The 18881-nt window shown below is 26.2% G+C and overlaps 1 protein-coding gene across 1 annotated transcript; it reads left to right on the top strand.

The window, feature by feature from the left end:
• Positions 1-860: 860 nt before the first annotated feature.
• Positions 861-18659, top strand: LOC107448741 (germ cell nuclear acidic protein). Its single transcript, XM_043042863.2, has 13 exons — positions 861-1065; positions 2598-2653; positions 4858-4903; positions 6555-6613; positions 7795-7840; positions 8005-8057; positions 9232-9277; positions 10935-11020; positions 12395-12552; positions 13968-14100; positions 15854-15953; positions 16847-16954; positions 18479-18659. The coding sequence occupies exons 1-13, from the start codon at positions 899-901 to the stop codon at positions 18561-18563; spliced, it is 1143 nt and encodes a 380-aa protein (XP_042898797.2). The 5' UTR covers positions 861-898; the 3' UTR covers positions 18564-18659.
• The last annotated feature ends 222 nt before the right edge of the window (positions 18660-18881 follow it).

Here is an 18881-nt window from a genome sequence, read left to right on the forward strand (position 1 = left end):
AACAGAACTCTCTACCTATGGCAACACTTCGCATGTTTTCGCCATTAGCGTGTGGAGAGTCATAGGAGAAGAAAATACGTTCGATTCCGTCTTGATTTTCAAATAGATTAAAAACTTTTAAGTTAGGAAGCCATTTTTAACTGCCGACTACATTGAACATAGTTTTAAAAGAAAGCATCGAGGAAATTTTAAAAATATTTTTGACAGTGAAATAGAGAAAAATATAAAGAAAGGGGAAAATATCGTAGTACATTCCTATGAATGGTTGACAGAATGTAAGCAATATCAAGCTCCCTATTACCTGAAAAAATTTAGAAAACCTCTGGTGTATCCCTCCACTTATGTTATGCTTATGAGGCGATGTGTGAACAAGTTTAATATTCTAGGAAGTTTTATTAATGTAATTTATGTTTAAATTTGAGCGTAATTTTACCATTCACAAGAGTTTAACTTAGTTTACAAATGTTAACGGGTTGTGAGCCTAAAATAAATGTAAGCAAATTTATTTCACAACATGATTAAAGTGTAAGGTTTACCATGTTTCGAGTGTTATGTAAAGTATCGCAGTTAGTTATTTTTTGGGTTGCATCTTGTAGGGCACAACATGTTTGTAGAGTCTTACAAATTCTTATGATGTTTGTTTCGTTGGAATTTAAATTGAAAAAAAAAAAACGCGTTATATTGTGAAAAATACAAATATAATAATATTTGATGGAACCATTTTTCAAGTTTAATCATAAAAATCAATTGAAAGTAGGAACTTTTAAGTCTTACGATGAATTTTACCCCTAGTAGCGCCATTTGTGTTTAGCTTTACACGATCATCCATTCGTACAACTGAGAAAAGGAGGAGAGGAAATCTGAAGGAGTCAGCACATGGAACTGATCTTCTCCCCAGATGACGCACTCAACTGTTGCGTACCTTAAAAAAGAGCACAATTGTATCAATCCATCAATTCGTCAAACCAAACAACCTGCTCCCGCTAAATTTGTAGCTGATTTGTTGCAATTTACCACTGAGCAACGAAATATGGATCATGAATCATTTTTGAAAGATGAATATGGGTATGGTGAAACAATATTTTATAAAGGAATAAATTATTTTTTATTTTTAAGTTTAATATTTCCCCCCTAGAAAAATGAGCCGTAGTAATATAAATTAAAGAGTATTTCAGTTATTGAAGCATAGACCTATTTTGATACAAGTTAAAGAATAACAAAGGTATACTACATTAGCAACGCAAACAATTCACGTCTCAATGTAACTTTCAAAAGAACACATAAGAGTAAAAAATTAACAGCACCTGTTCTTTAAAAATACTTGCTTAAGCTTAGCCACAGGTAGATAACGTTTATTGATGATAAACATTTTTTTCTCTACCATTCCAGAGCTATTTTTAAAATCCAATCACCAGATGAAAAACCCCTCTTCCGCTATAAATATAGTAACTTGAAACAGTTTGAAAATCTGGTATATTTCCGTTGTGATCTGTCACACAAACTGCAATTGGATTTTAAGCTTGCTATCATAGAATTTATTGAAGAAGTGTATGTGGAGTTCCAGAGATGACTGATTGTACAGATTTCCATATTGTAATCTGTGGCAGAATAATCTCCAAGTCTTTGCAACTTCCGGGCAGCTGCCTTCAAGAAACTGAGAAGAAAAGCGTCTCGGAAGGGGACCAACTCGAAAGGTTTAACGCGTAGTTATCCCGGGCAAAGATCTACATGTTTTTCTTTTTTTAAAAATTTTTGCAAGTTTAAAATTTATTTGGCACCGTGGCGAATGTAGTTGGCTCGACAGATTACGATACGCTGCAAGGCCAAGCCCTCACTCAACAGATCCGACGACCAAGAAATCAAAAATGCCATGTATATCTTAACTTAGTTTTTGATTTGCTATCCATGCATTGGCTATTAATTGATTTAATTTATTGCCAAAGCTGTTTTTCTTTTTCTTACTCATACAAATGTGTTGGCTGAACGGAAAGTATGTGAAATAGTTATGAATTTTAATGAATTCAAAAAAATTAGCAAAACATTATCTTTGGTACTTATCAGTTTAGCAGGCTTAAAGAAATTCAAAAATTTTTTTGTGTATTTTTTAAATTTTTTAATTTATAAAATTTTTTTTTGGTGAAAATCCTTTTTGTTCAGTTTTTAAAGAAAAAAAAATTGGCTAAAGTCGACATTTTTTGGCGACTTTTTGCTTGCGCCCAGCCAACCAAAAAGTATTTATGTTTTTTTGTAAGGTTTGTAAATTTTTACACTTTTAATATTGTGTTTATTAATTATTTTTATTATTTATAATTTTTATTATTATTTTTTGTGAGTATTTTTAACTGTGTGAAAGTTTATGTGCATATCTGAATAATTAGGTTTTGAGTGATAAATATTGAAGCACTTGATTGAACCTTGATTGAAGCACTTATTTTTTTCTTTTTACTAATGCAGTATTGTTTTAATATTGTTTTGTACTATTATAATTTTATTAATAAAGGGCACTTAATTCCTTCTTCGTTTTTGTTTTGCATTATGTGTCAAAAATTTTATGATGACTTAAAACAGATTTTGAAATATTTGCATTTTCTTCACAGATGGGATGATGTATTTGATGATGAAAATTTTTATAATGATGACGAATTCAATAAATGTAAGTTTCCTTACTTTATAAAGTTAATAATGATGATAATTATCTGTATAAATGATTCAATTTTTTTAATATTATTGTGTTTAGTAATACCTCCTATTGAGTTTGTTAGTAAACTTAAAAAATTAAAAGTTTTTTCGTTATTCACAAACAGACAAAAAGGAGACATCTTATAGCATACTTCAGAAATATACATGCATAGTTTAAGTCATTTGTTCTGAGCTTGTAGGATTCAAAGCAATCCTCTTGTTAAATAAAGATGTTTCTTAAACTCTGAAATTTAAAAAAATAAAAGCTGTAATAGCAAATTTACCTATTCTAGTATAAAGAACTATTGGTTTTTTTTAATTATTGAACCAATTTATAAAATAACTTTTGACAAAAGATGTCTAGCCTCAATAAATTAGCAAAGTATTGTTGATTTATTTAATGAAGAGTAAATATGAAAAATACAAAAATAATGCCCTTTAATAAAAATGCAATTTAAAATTTTTTATTCAATATTTCAAAAATAAGGACTTGTAAATAATGGTTTTAACAGTAACAAATAAATTTTTTCTTTTAGCATTGTTGCATAGTAGCAACAAAATACAAAAATAATGCCCTTTAATAAAAATGCAATTTAAAAATTTTTCTTCAATATTTCAAAAATAAGGACTTGTAAATAATGGTTTTAAAAGTAAAACAAATAAAAATTTTCTTTTATGCATTGTTGTATAGTAAGAAAAGCAAAGAATTAAATTTTTTATTTGTTCAAAAGATTTCAATTGATTTTCTAATGAGTATTTAAACCATTGAAAGAAGATTAAAAGAAATAAGTCTTCCTTCAGGGTTGGCTAGTGATAAGAAAACTACAGTTTGTCTACAGTAAGAACTCCTAACTCCACAAAGTCTGAGGCCATTTGTTGCTATGGAAACAAGAATAGCAAATTTCAGGAAGGGTACTAATTTCTCTCTACGGCTAACTCAATATACGAAGAGAAAGATTCCCTTTCTCTCGTCTACCCAAACTAAAACCTGTCCTAAGCAATGACCCCACACCCTTACTTGAAATAGTTATACCTCGTTACCATAGTCACCGCCACGGGTCCAGACGAATGGCATGGGGAGTTCTTACTTTAGACAAACTATACTGATTTTGGTGAAAGAGATTGAAAAGTGTGAATCGAATTTGCTTGTGAAGATATTGAGTGACTGCTAGAAAAAAAATTTTGTAGTCTGATCTTCCCAAATTCAATTTATTTTATTCTGATGCATTGATTAAAGTTTAAAGTTAAAAAAAGGGGAAGTTTCTTGTCATGGTAAATTTAACTAAGTATTGAGTCCTCGGGTTAAATTTTGCAGAAATTTCACTGCTATGGCTTACGCTGCCATTGAATAACATGGGGGAAACCACGCAGGAAAGCTTGCTGCTAAAAGTTCAGAAAAAGCTATAACTAACGCACAGAGGATTAATGCAATAGTTTGTGTTGGAAAAGTACTTGTTTTGGGCAAGGCTTAGGTTAAGTTCAAAAATTTAATAGTTAATAAGTAAAAAGCTTAAGCAAAATGTATGCGAATTTATGATTTTAATCATACAATATGCCTTCTTCTTATTTCTATTTAGGGTGTCTTTTCAAAAAAGGGAGTAATGCCAATTATACAAATTGAAAGGCCTGTGGATAGTTTGAATAAGTATGAAAAACTTAATAAAACTAAATTTAAGAATGGAAAACTAAATTTAAAATAACTCTTACAATTTCTCAAGTCTGTTTGGTTTGTGCATCAATCTAAAATATGTTCTTTTGTCTTGTTTTTGTGAGTTTCAGCGCCAGTAAAGATTGTAAAGTATGTTTTCAAATTATGAAGAAAAAAAATGGAAAGTGCTTATTTTGAAAATTTTACACCGGAATTTCCTTCTGTTTAGTAAAAACTAAGATTTACATTGTATTTTTATATAATGTAGGAACTTGTGTTGTATCTTTATAAATTAATTTACCTTAGTACATTGCAATTTATTTTTCTCTTTCTATATTATAAAACTTAATCTTGGAAATATTTTATACATTATTTTGTTAGTTTTAGATTGAGTTTTTTTTTTATAATTATTGATCAATTGCTTGAAATTGAAATGAATGTTTATAATTTTTTTTTTTTAAATATAAAATATACAGGTTTTGAATTTTTTGTTTGAAAACATGTCTGATATGATGTATTATATTTTTCAGTTTTAAACAGAACTAAGAAAAATTTGGAAAGTCTATCTCTTAATAGGTATCTTTTATTTTATTATTCCATTTTCATTATTGAGATTGAATTGTTGATACTACTAAGCGTTAAATTTATATGTATGCGATTGTTGATTCTATTTTTATAACTATAAAAAGATCTTTTGTATGTATAAAGAACAATTTTTTCTTTATAAATACTTTCAAAGTTTCCTATTACTTTAAAAAGAAACAAAAATGTGTATATTGATAAAAACAAAAATTATAAATTTCAGTACTCCACATTTTGATGCTATTTGTAAATAAAAAAACTATATTTATTTTATTTTCCTTAAATGTTTTTTTGTTTTTTGGTGATATAATTTTGGATTTTTCATTTTTGAGAAACTAGTTAGTATTCATAGCTAATTATAAATATTTGTAGTCTAAAAAATTATATTAAGTTTTAATTTCCATTTATTTATTGAAACCTTATATCTTGGAAGTTTTTTTCATTTGTAAGTACTGACAAAAATTACATACTTTATCAGCAGAACCTCCTTTAGGCTGTAAGTGATTTCAGGGGATAATAAAATAAATCTTAAAACTACACTTGTTGTGAATGTGTAATGGTTAAAAAAATTTTTTTTTAAAATAAAAATCTGGAAGACAAAATTTTTTAATCTTTTATAACTTGAATTGATAGTTTTGCATTTTAAAATGTTTCTGCTATTGTTTGTATATCATTTTAAAAATAAATATTGAACTTAGTTTGAAGAATGGTTAAAAAAAATTTCTGCATTTTTTTAAAAAAATTATTTCTAACTTGAAGATGAAGGCCACATAAACCATTTAAGCGCCCCATCTGACTTTGGGCCGAGGGTTGTGCATTCATACTTTAAAGCCCTAAAGCTAAATGTGCTCAAAATTGAAACATATGTCTCACAACTAAGTATCCTCAAAAGAAAATATGTTTAGAGAAAAATTAATTTTCCATACTTATTTGTTTGCTGTTACTATGTATTTTGTTCTATTATGTTGTAATCCATAAATATATTTTGAAGTTAAACTAATTAATATTCCTTATTTTTCAATTTATATTTGCAATTAATCATCATTTAAAAGAAAAGAAATGGAAATAATTCAACTAGCAACCATTGTTTGGCGATACTCACAGAACATTTGTGATTATCAATAATCTTGTTGTAAAACATTAGAAACAATTCAGTTCCTAGGCTCTAAAGTTAAAGTGTTAAGGATTGGTATTTTGAAGTTACAAATTAAGTTAATATTGTAAAACACATGCATTAAAAATATTTATAGATATATATTTTTTAGAACAAATTTTATTTGCAGAAAATTTAGATGTAGAAATATACCACCAAGTAATTGTCAATTTCATATATTTTGAAATGAACATAAATAATGTTTTCATGATTAACAATTCATTTCAAAGTTTATTGCAGAAGTAATATGTTTTGAAAGGAATTGTTTTCTTTGATTGAATAGTAAGCATTTATGCATTAAGTAAAGGGTATATAAAATGTAGGGGGATTATTCTTTTATCTTGAAAAAAAAAAGAATAATGTAAATTGTAAATACCTATCTTATCAGAATCTTACTTTAATTATTTTTATTATTTTTGTTTGAAAAAGTTGTATTTTTTTTTAGTTCTTCACGAAATTGTTTGTTTTATTCATATTTATTTTGTTTTCTAGAAATGAATCAGCTTCTTCTGAGGACAATAGTGCTAATGAGAAATTCAAATTCTCAAAAGGTAAGCTTTCTTTAAATATGCATTATTTACTTTTTTTTATAATTAATTTTTAAAAAAAAAATATTTATTTAAGATAAGTTTCTTAAATTTGTGCTGTGTATTTCTCTTTGTGTTTAAATCTTGATTCTAAATTTAACAAATTCCCTTAATGAAGTTCATTTTTATATATTTTGCAAATTGAGTTCTAATAGATTTGTTGTGCATTTATTTTTGTGCACTTTTTTTAAAAAATAATCTTAACATAACTATATATTTTTTTATTATTATTTATTTATTTATTTTCTTTTAAATGTTTGGGTCCTAAATTACATACTTGTGTTTGAATATTTTCGTGTAACTGTTCTTTAATTCTGTACTTAGTAGTATTGTGAGAATTTCATAGTTTTATGAGTTTATAGTGATAATAACTTATAATTGTTGAGCAACAGCATGTTAAAATTTTTTTTATACTTAAAACAGTTATTTAGAATTAATATTTTATGGTAATTTCAAAATGACCAAAACCTGGATGTATACTATAATTTTTATATTCTAAAATTTCTAGTAAGTATTTTAATATAAATTGTTTTAAAAATTATCAATTAAAAAGAAATTAATTATCTGTAACTCATCATTTAGATTTTAAAAATATCTTAATTGTGTTGTTTCTCAGTGCTGAAGTAATGTATTTATTAATTTTTTTTATAAATTTGCATTCACAAAATGTCTTTCTTTTTTGTTTTAAAAAAGCTCTGATTTGTAAACTGTCTTTAAAAATTTATAATGACGATGCCTAATTTTTTCCTATACATTCATTCTGAAATACATAAATACATAGAATATTGTTTTATTCATGATATTAATAATAGTGTTTACAAATTAATATAATATTATCATTATAATAAACATAACAATAAGTATTAACTATATTTTAAATATATCTGTCTTTTTAATAATAAGTAGGCCTTAATGAATGCCTTGCACATTTGTTCATTTTCTCAGAACTTTTAAATGAAATTTTTTCTTGCTATAATATGTAACTCTGCCTGATAAACATGTAAAAGTTAGTTTATTTTTGTGAAAGCAAAATAAGTTTATTGATTGTTGTATGTTTAGACAGAGTATATTCATTTTATTGGAATATTATTGTGTATTTAATATTTTGAAAAGATTTTAAAGATGCTTAATTTTTCTTTTTCTAGTTTTAGAAGGAATTAAAAATAAGCTCCCTGAAAATTCTGAAGAGAGGTAAATATATCTTTGAATTCATGAATATTTTTTCTTCTTCAATTTTTGAATGTAACTCTTTATTAGTTTAAAATCAAATCTGAACATAATAGTTAAGTTTTATTTCTTATTTAAGTTTTTTGAGAATTTTTCTGTTTTTTACTGTTCTGTTTTTTTGTTTCTAGGAATGGGTCAGCTCTTTCTGCCGATAGTAATGCAGATACTGAATTTATGAAATGTAAGTATTACAAGTAAACATTAATTTATTTACTCACTTTTGAATTCATTTTCCTAATGCTTTAAATTTTTTTCCATATTTTTAATGTATTTACATTGTGATTAAAACGTAATTGAATTTGGACACTTTTTGGTTAGCCAGTAGCATGTGAAAAGTTTGCAAAAAAATTAGCTTCTTCGCCAACTTTTTTTTCCCACTGTTTTAATATTTTATTAAGTTTTTAGTTCCTGAACAAAATGAACATTAACAAAAAAATTAAGTAAAATAAAAAAGTAAAAAAAAAATAGTTGAATTTCTTAGCACCCGGCTAACCGAAAAATATCTAAATTTGTATAAAGTTTAAGCTTCATTAATCTATGAAATAATGATTTCTTTTGATCAAACTGTGTTTTCTGTTATATAGAATAGCACAGCTGTTTAAATTCTTACATATTTCAGATTTTATAACTTTGTGTGCATTCATAATACTGAATTCATGCATAATGAATATGTTTTTATGTTTTGTTTTAAGTTTGAATGAAATATAGTATTGAAAGTTTTTATGTAAAAAAATATTCTGAGTGCAAGTCGTTTTTTCATTCTTTTCTCAAATAAAAAAATGAAATGAATCTCAAATGATTTTAATTAATATTTAATCTTAAATTATTAACTCCAGAAAATAAAAGTGTAAACAAACAAATAACAATGTAACATATAGAACTGACAAAGAAAGGTATTGTTAGTATAAGATTCATGATTACAACTAGTATGTTAATTTTAGTATGGAGTCCCACAAAACGATGCATTGTTAAAAAATAATGGATTGTAAGATACTGAGTATGAGCAAGTTGTTAATATGATTGTAGGGCTTCTACAAGATAAAAAGAGGAGAAATGTGACTTGCTTGAGATAAAATTGATTGTTTGCTGAGTAAGACTCATAGGGAGTATTATTTATGAACTCATTGATTAAGAGGTGTTTCTTTCAATTCTTTTGCTAAAAGGATGACCATCTGATATCCTTTTAATGAAATGTATTCGCATACACTGTGCATTGCAACACAAAAAGTTAAAAAAATTTTGTAACAAAATTTTTTGGTTTAATTTGTAGAAAAAAAAATCAGAAACATAAGAGCTCAGTGTCATTAGAGTATTGCTAGTTTTGAATGTATGTTTGAAATGCTTATTTTCTTTAGTTTTAGGGGGAGTAAAAAGTGAGCTCTCTAAACTTCCTGAGGAAAGGTAATGTATCTCTTTATTTATAAATGTTTTTATTATTTTTGAATACAGCCAACTTTTTATTAATTTCACTTCATGGGGTAATTTAAAAACATTCAAATTAAGAGATCTATGAATTTGTTTCAAAAGACAAAATTTAAAAGGTTGAATTTGGTTGGTTGGTTCCAATGCCATTTGCTACACGGGCAAGCCTGCTAGGTGAAACAGAGCAAATTTAAGGCAGAGTGTGCGATTCTTGTTTTTCAGTGGCGGCATCTATGGCCAAGAATTCGACTTTGCCACATCGTACGCCATACCTGTTTATAAGGTGAACCCATTTATTCATCCACAGATCGTAATTTTGACCTGAATCAGAGAATGATCGATCTCCAATCCAGTACCCCCAGAGGTATTGATTTGTTATGGGAACATGGAGGACTTTTGCGACTCCACTGATTTAACTTGCATCTGTCACTTTACTACACGGGGAGTCTTCGGCCGGCGGGGTTCGAACCCATGAACTCGGACACGGGCCCAGCGCCCTACCGACCTGGCTATCCCGGCCTTTGAATTTGATTGTATATAAGAGAAGGTACTTAAAAATAAAACATATTGTTTAAGTGTGCTTAATTTTAATACTTGATTTAATGTTAAAAGGTAAATTTCTAAAACTCACAATAGATTTTTCATTAGTATATTACAATTAGACAGTTGAAAATGTTTTAAAAGGTATTTAATGAATTTTTTAAAATTTTCAACATAATTGTTTTTAAACACATTTGAAAGACGTGATAAAAATATATATATTTTTTAAAGGAAAAGCATTATATTAATGTGTAATATTTATAATCTTTCATATATTCATTTTTGCAAGCTTTTCATATGTTTTTTTGCTATCCATTTTGGAAATTAATAATGTCTTTCAGTGCTATTCGATTTCTCGGCACAGTAAAAAGTTGTCAAATTATTATTGATACCAGTGGTGCTTAATTAATTCATTGACTAGTACCAACCACAGTACCAGTAGTAGCTATTACCCCAAATATTTGAGCATAACTGACTTGAAGAATAGTTGGGTTATTTTTTTACAGACCTGTAAGCCCAATAGTGCAAAGTCCTGTACTTGTATATTTTGGCATTATGAATCATCTAGAGTCAAAGAATTAACTTGTTACCACTGTTAAAAATGTCATTATGTGTTACTATATCATTACAGTTCTAACATCACAGTATTATTGTTGTGCTAAAATGCAAATAGTGCATACAAATTAGTGCATTAGGAGGTCAGTTGATCACTTGGTGTGGATGTCAAAAAAATAAGATTTTTTTAAATTCTTTAGTATTTAGGTTGTCTATCTATAATAATTTTCAATGTATCTTGAGTAAAGTCATTCTTTTTCAACCTTTATTGCAATTTTAAATTATCCATTTTTTTTTTGTTGGCAATAGCCGTTATTGGTTCATACTTGTCTGGAGTACTGTATGTATACTAAGTCCACATATTTATATATCTATTTAAAATTTTGGGAAAAAGTATTTTTACTTTTTCATGAAGAAATTTGTATATAATATTTTAAATTACTGGTAGGAAATAACTATAAATTTTTTTCCTATCTAATTACACAAATAAATCTTTTTCTTTTTAAGTGGAAGTTAAAATTTTTGTTTATATTTTTAACAGAGCAAAATCTGCTTCGTCTCTCTTGAAGAAAAATTCAGCCGCATGTGAAATTCAACAATCGCAAAGCACAACATCAGAAGTTCAAGGTAATTATAGTGTTTAAAAATAATTCTTTTAAAATTTTTTATTTACTATTAGGGAAGCTTTTTATTTACTATGATTTGCTTCCCATTATATTTAAAAAATTTCCAGTATTCCAAAGAGATCAAATTTTTAAGTTATTTTCAAACCCATTAATGAATTTTTTTTTTTAAATCAGAAATTCTCAATCTTTAAAAATAAAGCAGCAATTCTATTCTTTTTAAATGATTGTAAGTTATCATATACTAGACGAACCAAAAAGTTCTAATAAAGATGGTTAATGAATTTTCTAGATGCGTCTAATGTGACCAGAGGTCTTGCTTTTTGTTTCACTGTCTCGTCCTGCTTTTCCATTGAAGTTTTGCTCAACAAACAAAAATAAACTAATTTTTTCCAACACTTTAGGAGCAGTTTCATTGCTATCTAAATTTTTAATCTTTTATTAATTATTGTGTTATTTCTAAATTTAAAAACAATTGCAATGATTATGTAAAATATATAAATTGGAAGAAAGTAGGTTTCTTACATATAATTTGATATTCTCGTGTGAAAACTTACATTTTTCTGTAGTGTCAAAACTTACAAAAAAATTGGAATTTCCACTCTGACTCTCATCAATGATTTGTCCTGACTGTTAGTTTTAAAAATGTGGTCATATTAGATGTGTATATCTAATCAAGAAGTGATAAATCTTCAATTGCTAAAGATTTTTGTAACTCACTTTTAAATAACAAGTTATATTCAATGTTTATTGTAATTCTGAGCTTGTTTTTTTAGAAAATTTGACAATTTTTATGAGTAGTGATAGTTTTGTAATTGTTCTAATGATTTTCTTTCTCCTAAATTGCATCATCTTCTCCCTTTTGCTCTATTTGAAATTATTTGTAATTAAAATTGTAAGTAGTTTTTCTCTAAAGCTTTTTGAAGATTAAATCAGATTTTTATTTCTCTAAATCTGATTTTAAAGAGAATAAATAATGTATGTATTTGATTTTTATTCTAGAGTTTATTTTGTATGAAAAAGAAAGAAAAAAATTAATTCATTTTAAAATTAAAAGGCTTTTGAATGAAAGTTTCAAATGAATAACAACAAAAAAAAAAAGAAAAAAAGAAAGAAAGTAAATAAAGAAAAAAAAGATCGTGAATAATATAGTTTTTTCTCTAAATCTTATCAGAGTTCACTTTTTTTGAAAAATCTTTTTGTATTAATTTCTTTTAAGTATGTTTCTAGTTTTACATTTTTATCTAATGGGATAAAATATCTCATCTTTGTCAATTTTTATATTAATTCTAAATCAATGTCATCTATGCTTTTGTTTGTTGATAAGTCACTTATGTTAAGTCAATTTGTGCTAATGCCTAAAAATATTTTATTTTAGATACATCGAATAATCATTGTATTGATGAAAAAAGAGCTTCTAGTCTTCATATGCTGCAGAAAATAGAAAATAAATTGAGAAATAACTTTGTCGAAAAGCGTGTTGTTGGTGCTAAGAAACTGTATAAAGTCTTCAATGAAAACATTTTTGATTCAAAAGTAATGCTCCATTGATTTTTAAACGTTATATTTCTTTATTATATTTCTATATCTTCTAATTTAATAATTTTTTTAAAATTTTTTATTTGTTCGTTTCGGCAATACTCAATTTTTGGTTAATTAGTATTTTCTATTTTTAAATATCTCAGTGTAAAATGAATAATTACTGCCTAATAATTTTATTTGTTTTTCCTCATTCTATAGTTAAAAAAATCTTATAAATTTATTTAAAATTAATATTAAGGAAACTACAGTTTTCTAGTTATTTCTCAATTTATTTTTTAATTAGCTTATGATATATCACTTTTTTTCTTTCAATTTAGAGACAAACGTTTATTTTTTTTTCCCATAAAAGAACTCATTTATTTGTTCAGAAATTAAATTTAAAGCAAAAGCTTCTGATTAAATATATTTTAATCTTTATATGCATTTACATATATGGAAGCTTTTCTTTTTTTTGATGTTCAGAAAAAAAAAAATTATGTATAAAATAGAAAACTAGAAAATAACCTTTTTTTGCCAAATACAATTCAATGGGACTTTTGATTTTCACATTTCACATGTTCACATTTCTGTAGAATTTAAAATGCTTTGTTTAAATTCTAAATTCTCAAAAAATTGAGATAAACAATTTAATGAATCATTTCTTAAAACCCTCTTACAAAAGAGATGACTATACTTGAAGACAAAATTGCCTCGAACTATCTATTCCTAAAGAAGTAAGCGTGCAAGATGTATGTATACAGTATACATAATATCTTCTCATAAATTAAGAAAGATTGTGCTAGTTTAATGAATCTAAAAGAAACTGATATTTATGAGGAAGACAAAACATTGTAGACATTGTATACATTGTAGACAAAAAGTATTTTAGTATGTGACGATAAGGAAAAATCAAGAATATTAAAGAAGGTTAAAGCAACTATAGACATACCACAAAAGGAAGATGAAGAGAAGATGACTTGAAGCAAAATGTAAAATAAAATGAAAAAGCAAATATATTGATAAATGCTTTTTGATGTTAATACATGTTATAAAATTTTTAATGTGTCAGTAAAAATATTATTTTATTTAAATTCTTAAAAAACTATTCGATTTTTATTATTCCTAACTTCTCATATCACAAAAATTTTAGTATCTTTCTTCAAGTTTATAATAACATGACTTAACTGTAATTACGCTATATATTACTTTACTATTTATACTAATTTACTGTATAAAGGCCACTAAATAATCAAAAAAACTTTTTTATTGGGAAAATAAATATTGTGAGAAATAAATGAGAAAGTAAGCAACAAATACAAAATAAGTTTTATTAGAAGATAATTTTTAAATTTTACTCAAATCTAAAAAGTACTTTTTGTTTAAGAAATTTGAGTATGATGTATTTTTTTTATTACATTTTCTTTACATAGCTCCCTGAAGATATGGAATTAGAGTGGTCAGTTGATTTGCGAACTACTGCTGGAAAAACTCAAGGAATTAAAAAAGGAGGTTGCTTTATTAGATGCAAAATTATTTTAGCCTCTAAAGTTCTGACATCATTTGGTAATTCTTTATTCGAAAAATAGTTTATTTTAGTATAATATTTTATTTATATACATTTTTAATTACCAGTATTGTTTATAGTTTTTCTTTTTAATAATAGCTCATTTTTATTTTTTTAAAGAAAAGTTTGATTTAGAGGGTACAGTTATGATTGTAAGTTAGGTAGTTCTAATTTAAATTTAAAAATCCATATTTATAAAATATATCTTAATATATCTTCCTCCCTCCAACTATAAAAGAAATACTCATTAATGGTCTATTGTTTCAAGAACAGTGAAACCTTAAGGCAACTTTATTTTGATTTAGTAGTAAAATTACTATAAATATGTTATATTTTTGAATTTTTTATTTTTTTTGGCTTCGGTCATCTAAAAATTAATACTTCTGTTAACATTTTAAAAGTTTATATTTTTCACGACTGTAAAAATTTCAGTTAGACTAGTATCTTTAGAACTGAAATTTCACGCTCTGACTTAACATTATTATTACTAGATTACATTATTACTAGATAAACTATTAAATAGTGTTCACTAGCACTGGGCGATGTTAAGATTTTGGCATTCCGATGTATCCTTGCAAATATTTTACATTTGGTTCTGTGTAATTTCGAATTGTTGCACTTTTTGATTGATAAAATGAAGCAATTATATTTTTGTAATAAACTCAATCTGCAGCTGCTATAGGTTCGTCTAGTTATCAACAATAAATTGTATATTTTTTAAAATAAAAATCAATAAATCACAAAAGTGACATGACTGCCAATGTTCTACTATGCCTATAGAAAATTTTAAAGAAGAAAACAATGAAAATAATAATGACGACTGAAACTGACGCTGTCAGGGGGTACCAGCCTGGAAGTCATGAAAACGCAAAGCCTTTTCTATCGAGAGAGCACAACAAATGTCTAAAATTTGCTCTCTCTGTGCCCCAATGGTTTTGCAAAAAGTCCAGAAAGAGAGAAAAAAAAAGAATGCAAAATACAAAAGTAAAATATGTAAACTAATTACAAAAGGAAAACAATGTTAAAAAAACCTACTTTGTGTTTTTATGACTTCTGGGGCTGGTACCCCCTGACGACGTCAGCTTCGGTTGTCATTATTATTTTCATTGTTTTCTTCTTTAAAATTTTCTATTGTTTTAAATTTTCTTATGGAATTTCTGCTGCATTGCGCAACTTTCCTTTGGAATTGTAGTATTTAACTGCTTTATAATTGATTTTTGATTTCTCTTTTCATACTATGCCAGTAATTATAAATATAAAAATCAAAATTTAAATGCACATTGAGATCATTTATAAAAATCTTCATAAACAGGTAAATTAAAATTTTGATGAATTGAGAGAGATTGAAAACTCAGGAAAAGCTGACTCTAAAATGCACGTAGTTCTCCCAGTCACCCTCTCCTCATCTTAAATTTAGCTCATTACTATCAATAATGAAAAAGAAAAAAGTTCTTCGCTCGAGCTTGCGGTCATCAATTTCTTGGCTGGGAGAAGTGCTTGCGATAAGCCATGATGAAACCATTGTTCTATTATCGGAAATAATGCTCATCAGCTCGCATGTGGACTTCGATGTCAACTATGCATCGGGAAATTATCTCGGTAAATTGAATCGATGCATTGTAAAACAGCCAATCCAAACATCGGATCGGCAATGATCAAATATCGATATTTTATGATGCATCGCCCAGTACTAGTGTCCACAATTTGATTTTTTTCTTATTTTAGTGACCTTGCATTTTTTATTTTTTTCAGAGAGATTGAGAGACACTCTACTGCATGAAATGTGCCATGCTGCAGTGTTTTTAATTAGTCAAGTTCCTGGAGAGAACCATGGTCCTTTATGGAAAGCATGGTATTATATTAATTTATTCATTATGAAATTTATAAATAAATTTGTTGTTATTTATAGTGTAATGGAAACATCAGTAGTAGCATTTTATGCTGATAGCTGGAAGTCAGTTATGTTTCAAGTTGGATATCATATGTTGAATGCGTAGGATATAACCTTAACCGTCGAACATTTGGTCACACTCATCAATTTCTTTTATGTAATAAATGTTTGAAGTCTTTAAATTACATACATTACTAACTAAATGGAGCACAAAACTCCTTTTCTTCCAAGAAAAGAATAGCAGTCTATTCTAGATTTTTTTTAAAAAATTTGCTTCATATTTTGGTGTTAACGGAAATGAAATGAAATTTATCTTGTAACATATTATTGTTATGATTAGATTGCGGTTAAATATTTTTAACTGTTAAGATTTTTTAAAGGATTTTAAATACTTTAAAAAATTGCCTTTTATAAATAACTTTTAAAATAATTAATCTTTGATCTGAATATTCAATGTTTTTTATTTTGATATTCACCCTTGATAGGTAAATACATGTCCCAAGACTCTATGGTACCTTAGTGATCTTTCCTTTTTTATTTTTGTCTTTCATATATTTGTATAAGACTTAGTTAAGCACTATATAATTTCGTTGCTACTTTTTTCAACTGACTAATCTTACATATCATATTTAAACAGTTTTACATAATAAAATATATGCAAGTTGTGAAGGAAATGTGTATTATTAATATTTTCTTCTTATATTGCTGATTACTTAATTACTATGTAAACATTAATCATTTGTAATAACTCAAATTTTAATCCTGTCATTTTGTGGTTTGAGATAATGCAAACGTATGTAAAATGTATTTATGCAAATTAATAGAAGAAAATTAAAGTGTATCATTTCTGTCAGGGCTGTAAGATGCAGTTTGGTGTTTCCTTATATTGAAATGCCCCAACGTTGTCACAGTTATGATCTCTCATATCCTTACTATTACCAGTGTAAAAATTGCGAATGGAAGTGAGTAATATTTCTCTTTAATTTATTTTGCTCTTAATTGATAAGACATTGAAAGTAATTGTTTTGTTTTTTAAAGAGTCTTTTTACTTTATTCATAAATATTTAAAATTTCATAAATGTTTATTGATTATAATTAATAAATAATTGAATTATGTGTTACAGATTTAAATATGTGAATGTAAAATAAAAATTTTCTTCTCTCAAGAATAGGTCAATAGTCTAAGAGGCACAAAGTTTATGATATTTTGTAAACAAAATTAAGTTCACAAAAAGTCTAATACTTTGTATAACAAAATAATTGTTCCCGTGAAATAAAATCAAATTTTTCATAAATCTTTTGCTATTATCTACCATTTTTTATGAAATAAATGATCAAAAGTTTTGTAAATTTAGGTTTGGTTGGTCCATCATAAGGATTTAAATGTAAGGGCTTTATTTTTTGAAATAGAAACTATTGCTTATTTAAAAAGACTGTTTTGAAGGTCACTATATAGTTTCTATCGTAAATAATAATTTTATTTGTGGAGCAAAAAATCCTGATTTTTTTTCTTCATATATTTATCAGAGCTTTAAAAATATATTGGTAGCCATAGCCAAGGGAAATAATTCTAAACTGACAGGTATTTTTACCCTTGCATGCACAGGACGTGCAAAAATTCTTATCTAGTATATATTTTTACTCTTTCTTGCCCAGAGCATGTAAAAATTCTTATTGAGCATGTATAATTTTATTCTTACATGCCTGACCTGACATGTTAATTAATATTCATTCAGAAATACTAACATCATTTTAACGAAAATTGCCTAGAGGGCATGTGGTGCAAATAGATGTCATCAAAGGAGGAAAAAAGGAAATTTGATAATGCTTGATAAGACCTTATAATTATTTAATTTAATTTTATAACTGAGAATTTAAGCAAAATTGACTTATTCTTTTTATTTACCTAGTTAGGCTTGTTTTCAATTAAATAAGCTCACCCCAATTTCTATGCATAAGTAAAAAATTAAGATAATAAAGTTTATAGTATTATTTAAAAGTAACGCATTATGATTTTGATAATATTACTTCTTTGTTAACACCAATGCTCTGCATTTTAATCCATCAATGTTTATTTGTATTTTTCTTCCTTATTAATAATGTCTTATACTTTGTTAACAACTCTTATTGCTTCTGATTTATACTTAAATTAAAAGTGTTGATGTAGACATGCTAATGTTATTTTTTTTCCGAAAGAATAATTATTGGTACATTCATATGTTTTTATTATTTAATTAATTGAGGAAGATGCTTATGTAAAACATTTTATCGAGCTAACGTAAAAATTTTGAGATTTTTTTGCAATCAATTGATTTTTTGGTGAGTTTTTTGATCTCTGGTATTTATGATGTTAAATTAATATAAATAGTGCATGTCCATAAAATGATTCCTTGCATTTTGAACAGTTAGTTGTTTCCATTTTCATGTAATCTGAGAACTATTTTTTAATATTTTATTTTGCTTCTATATTTCTTGTTAACTTGCAGATGTGGTAGGCATCGAAAATCAACAAAATTATCTGAAGCTTGCTGTCCTAAGTGCAGAAGTTCACTGTCTTTAGTTAAATCGTAGTATTTATTCATTTGTGTAAGCTTATTTATTTCATGTATTGTCATACTATGTATTCGTTCTTAAGTAACTTATTTTTATAATAAATTATTTTATTTATTTTTCTAATAATTTATTTTGGAAAATTATTTCTTGTATAATTATTTAAATTTTTCTTATGTCTCTAAGACTCAGAGTTTGTTTTGAAAGCACAATAATTTCATTTTGAATATATTTTAGCCACAATATCTTATTAATCTCTTATAATTTCATTACTTTTGTTTGTTATCTATTCATTCACCATTTTTTTTATGATTTATTGATATTTAACAGTTATTTCTG

This window comes from Parasteatoda tepidariorum, chromosome 3 (genome assembly GCF_043381705.1).
Source record: "Parasteatoda tepidariorum isolate YZ-2023 chromosome 3, CAS_Ptep_4.0, whole genome shotgun sequence".
NCBI lineage: Eukaryota > Metazoa > Arthropoda > Arachnida > Araneae > Theridiidae > Parasteatoda > Parasteatoda tepidariorum.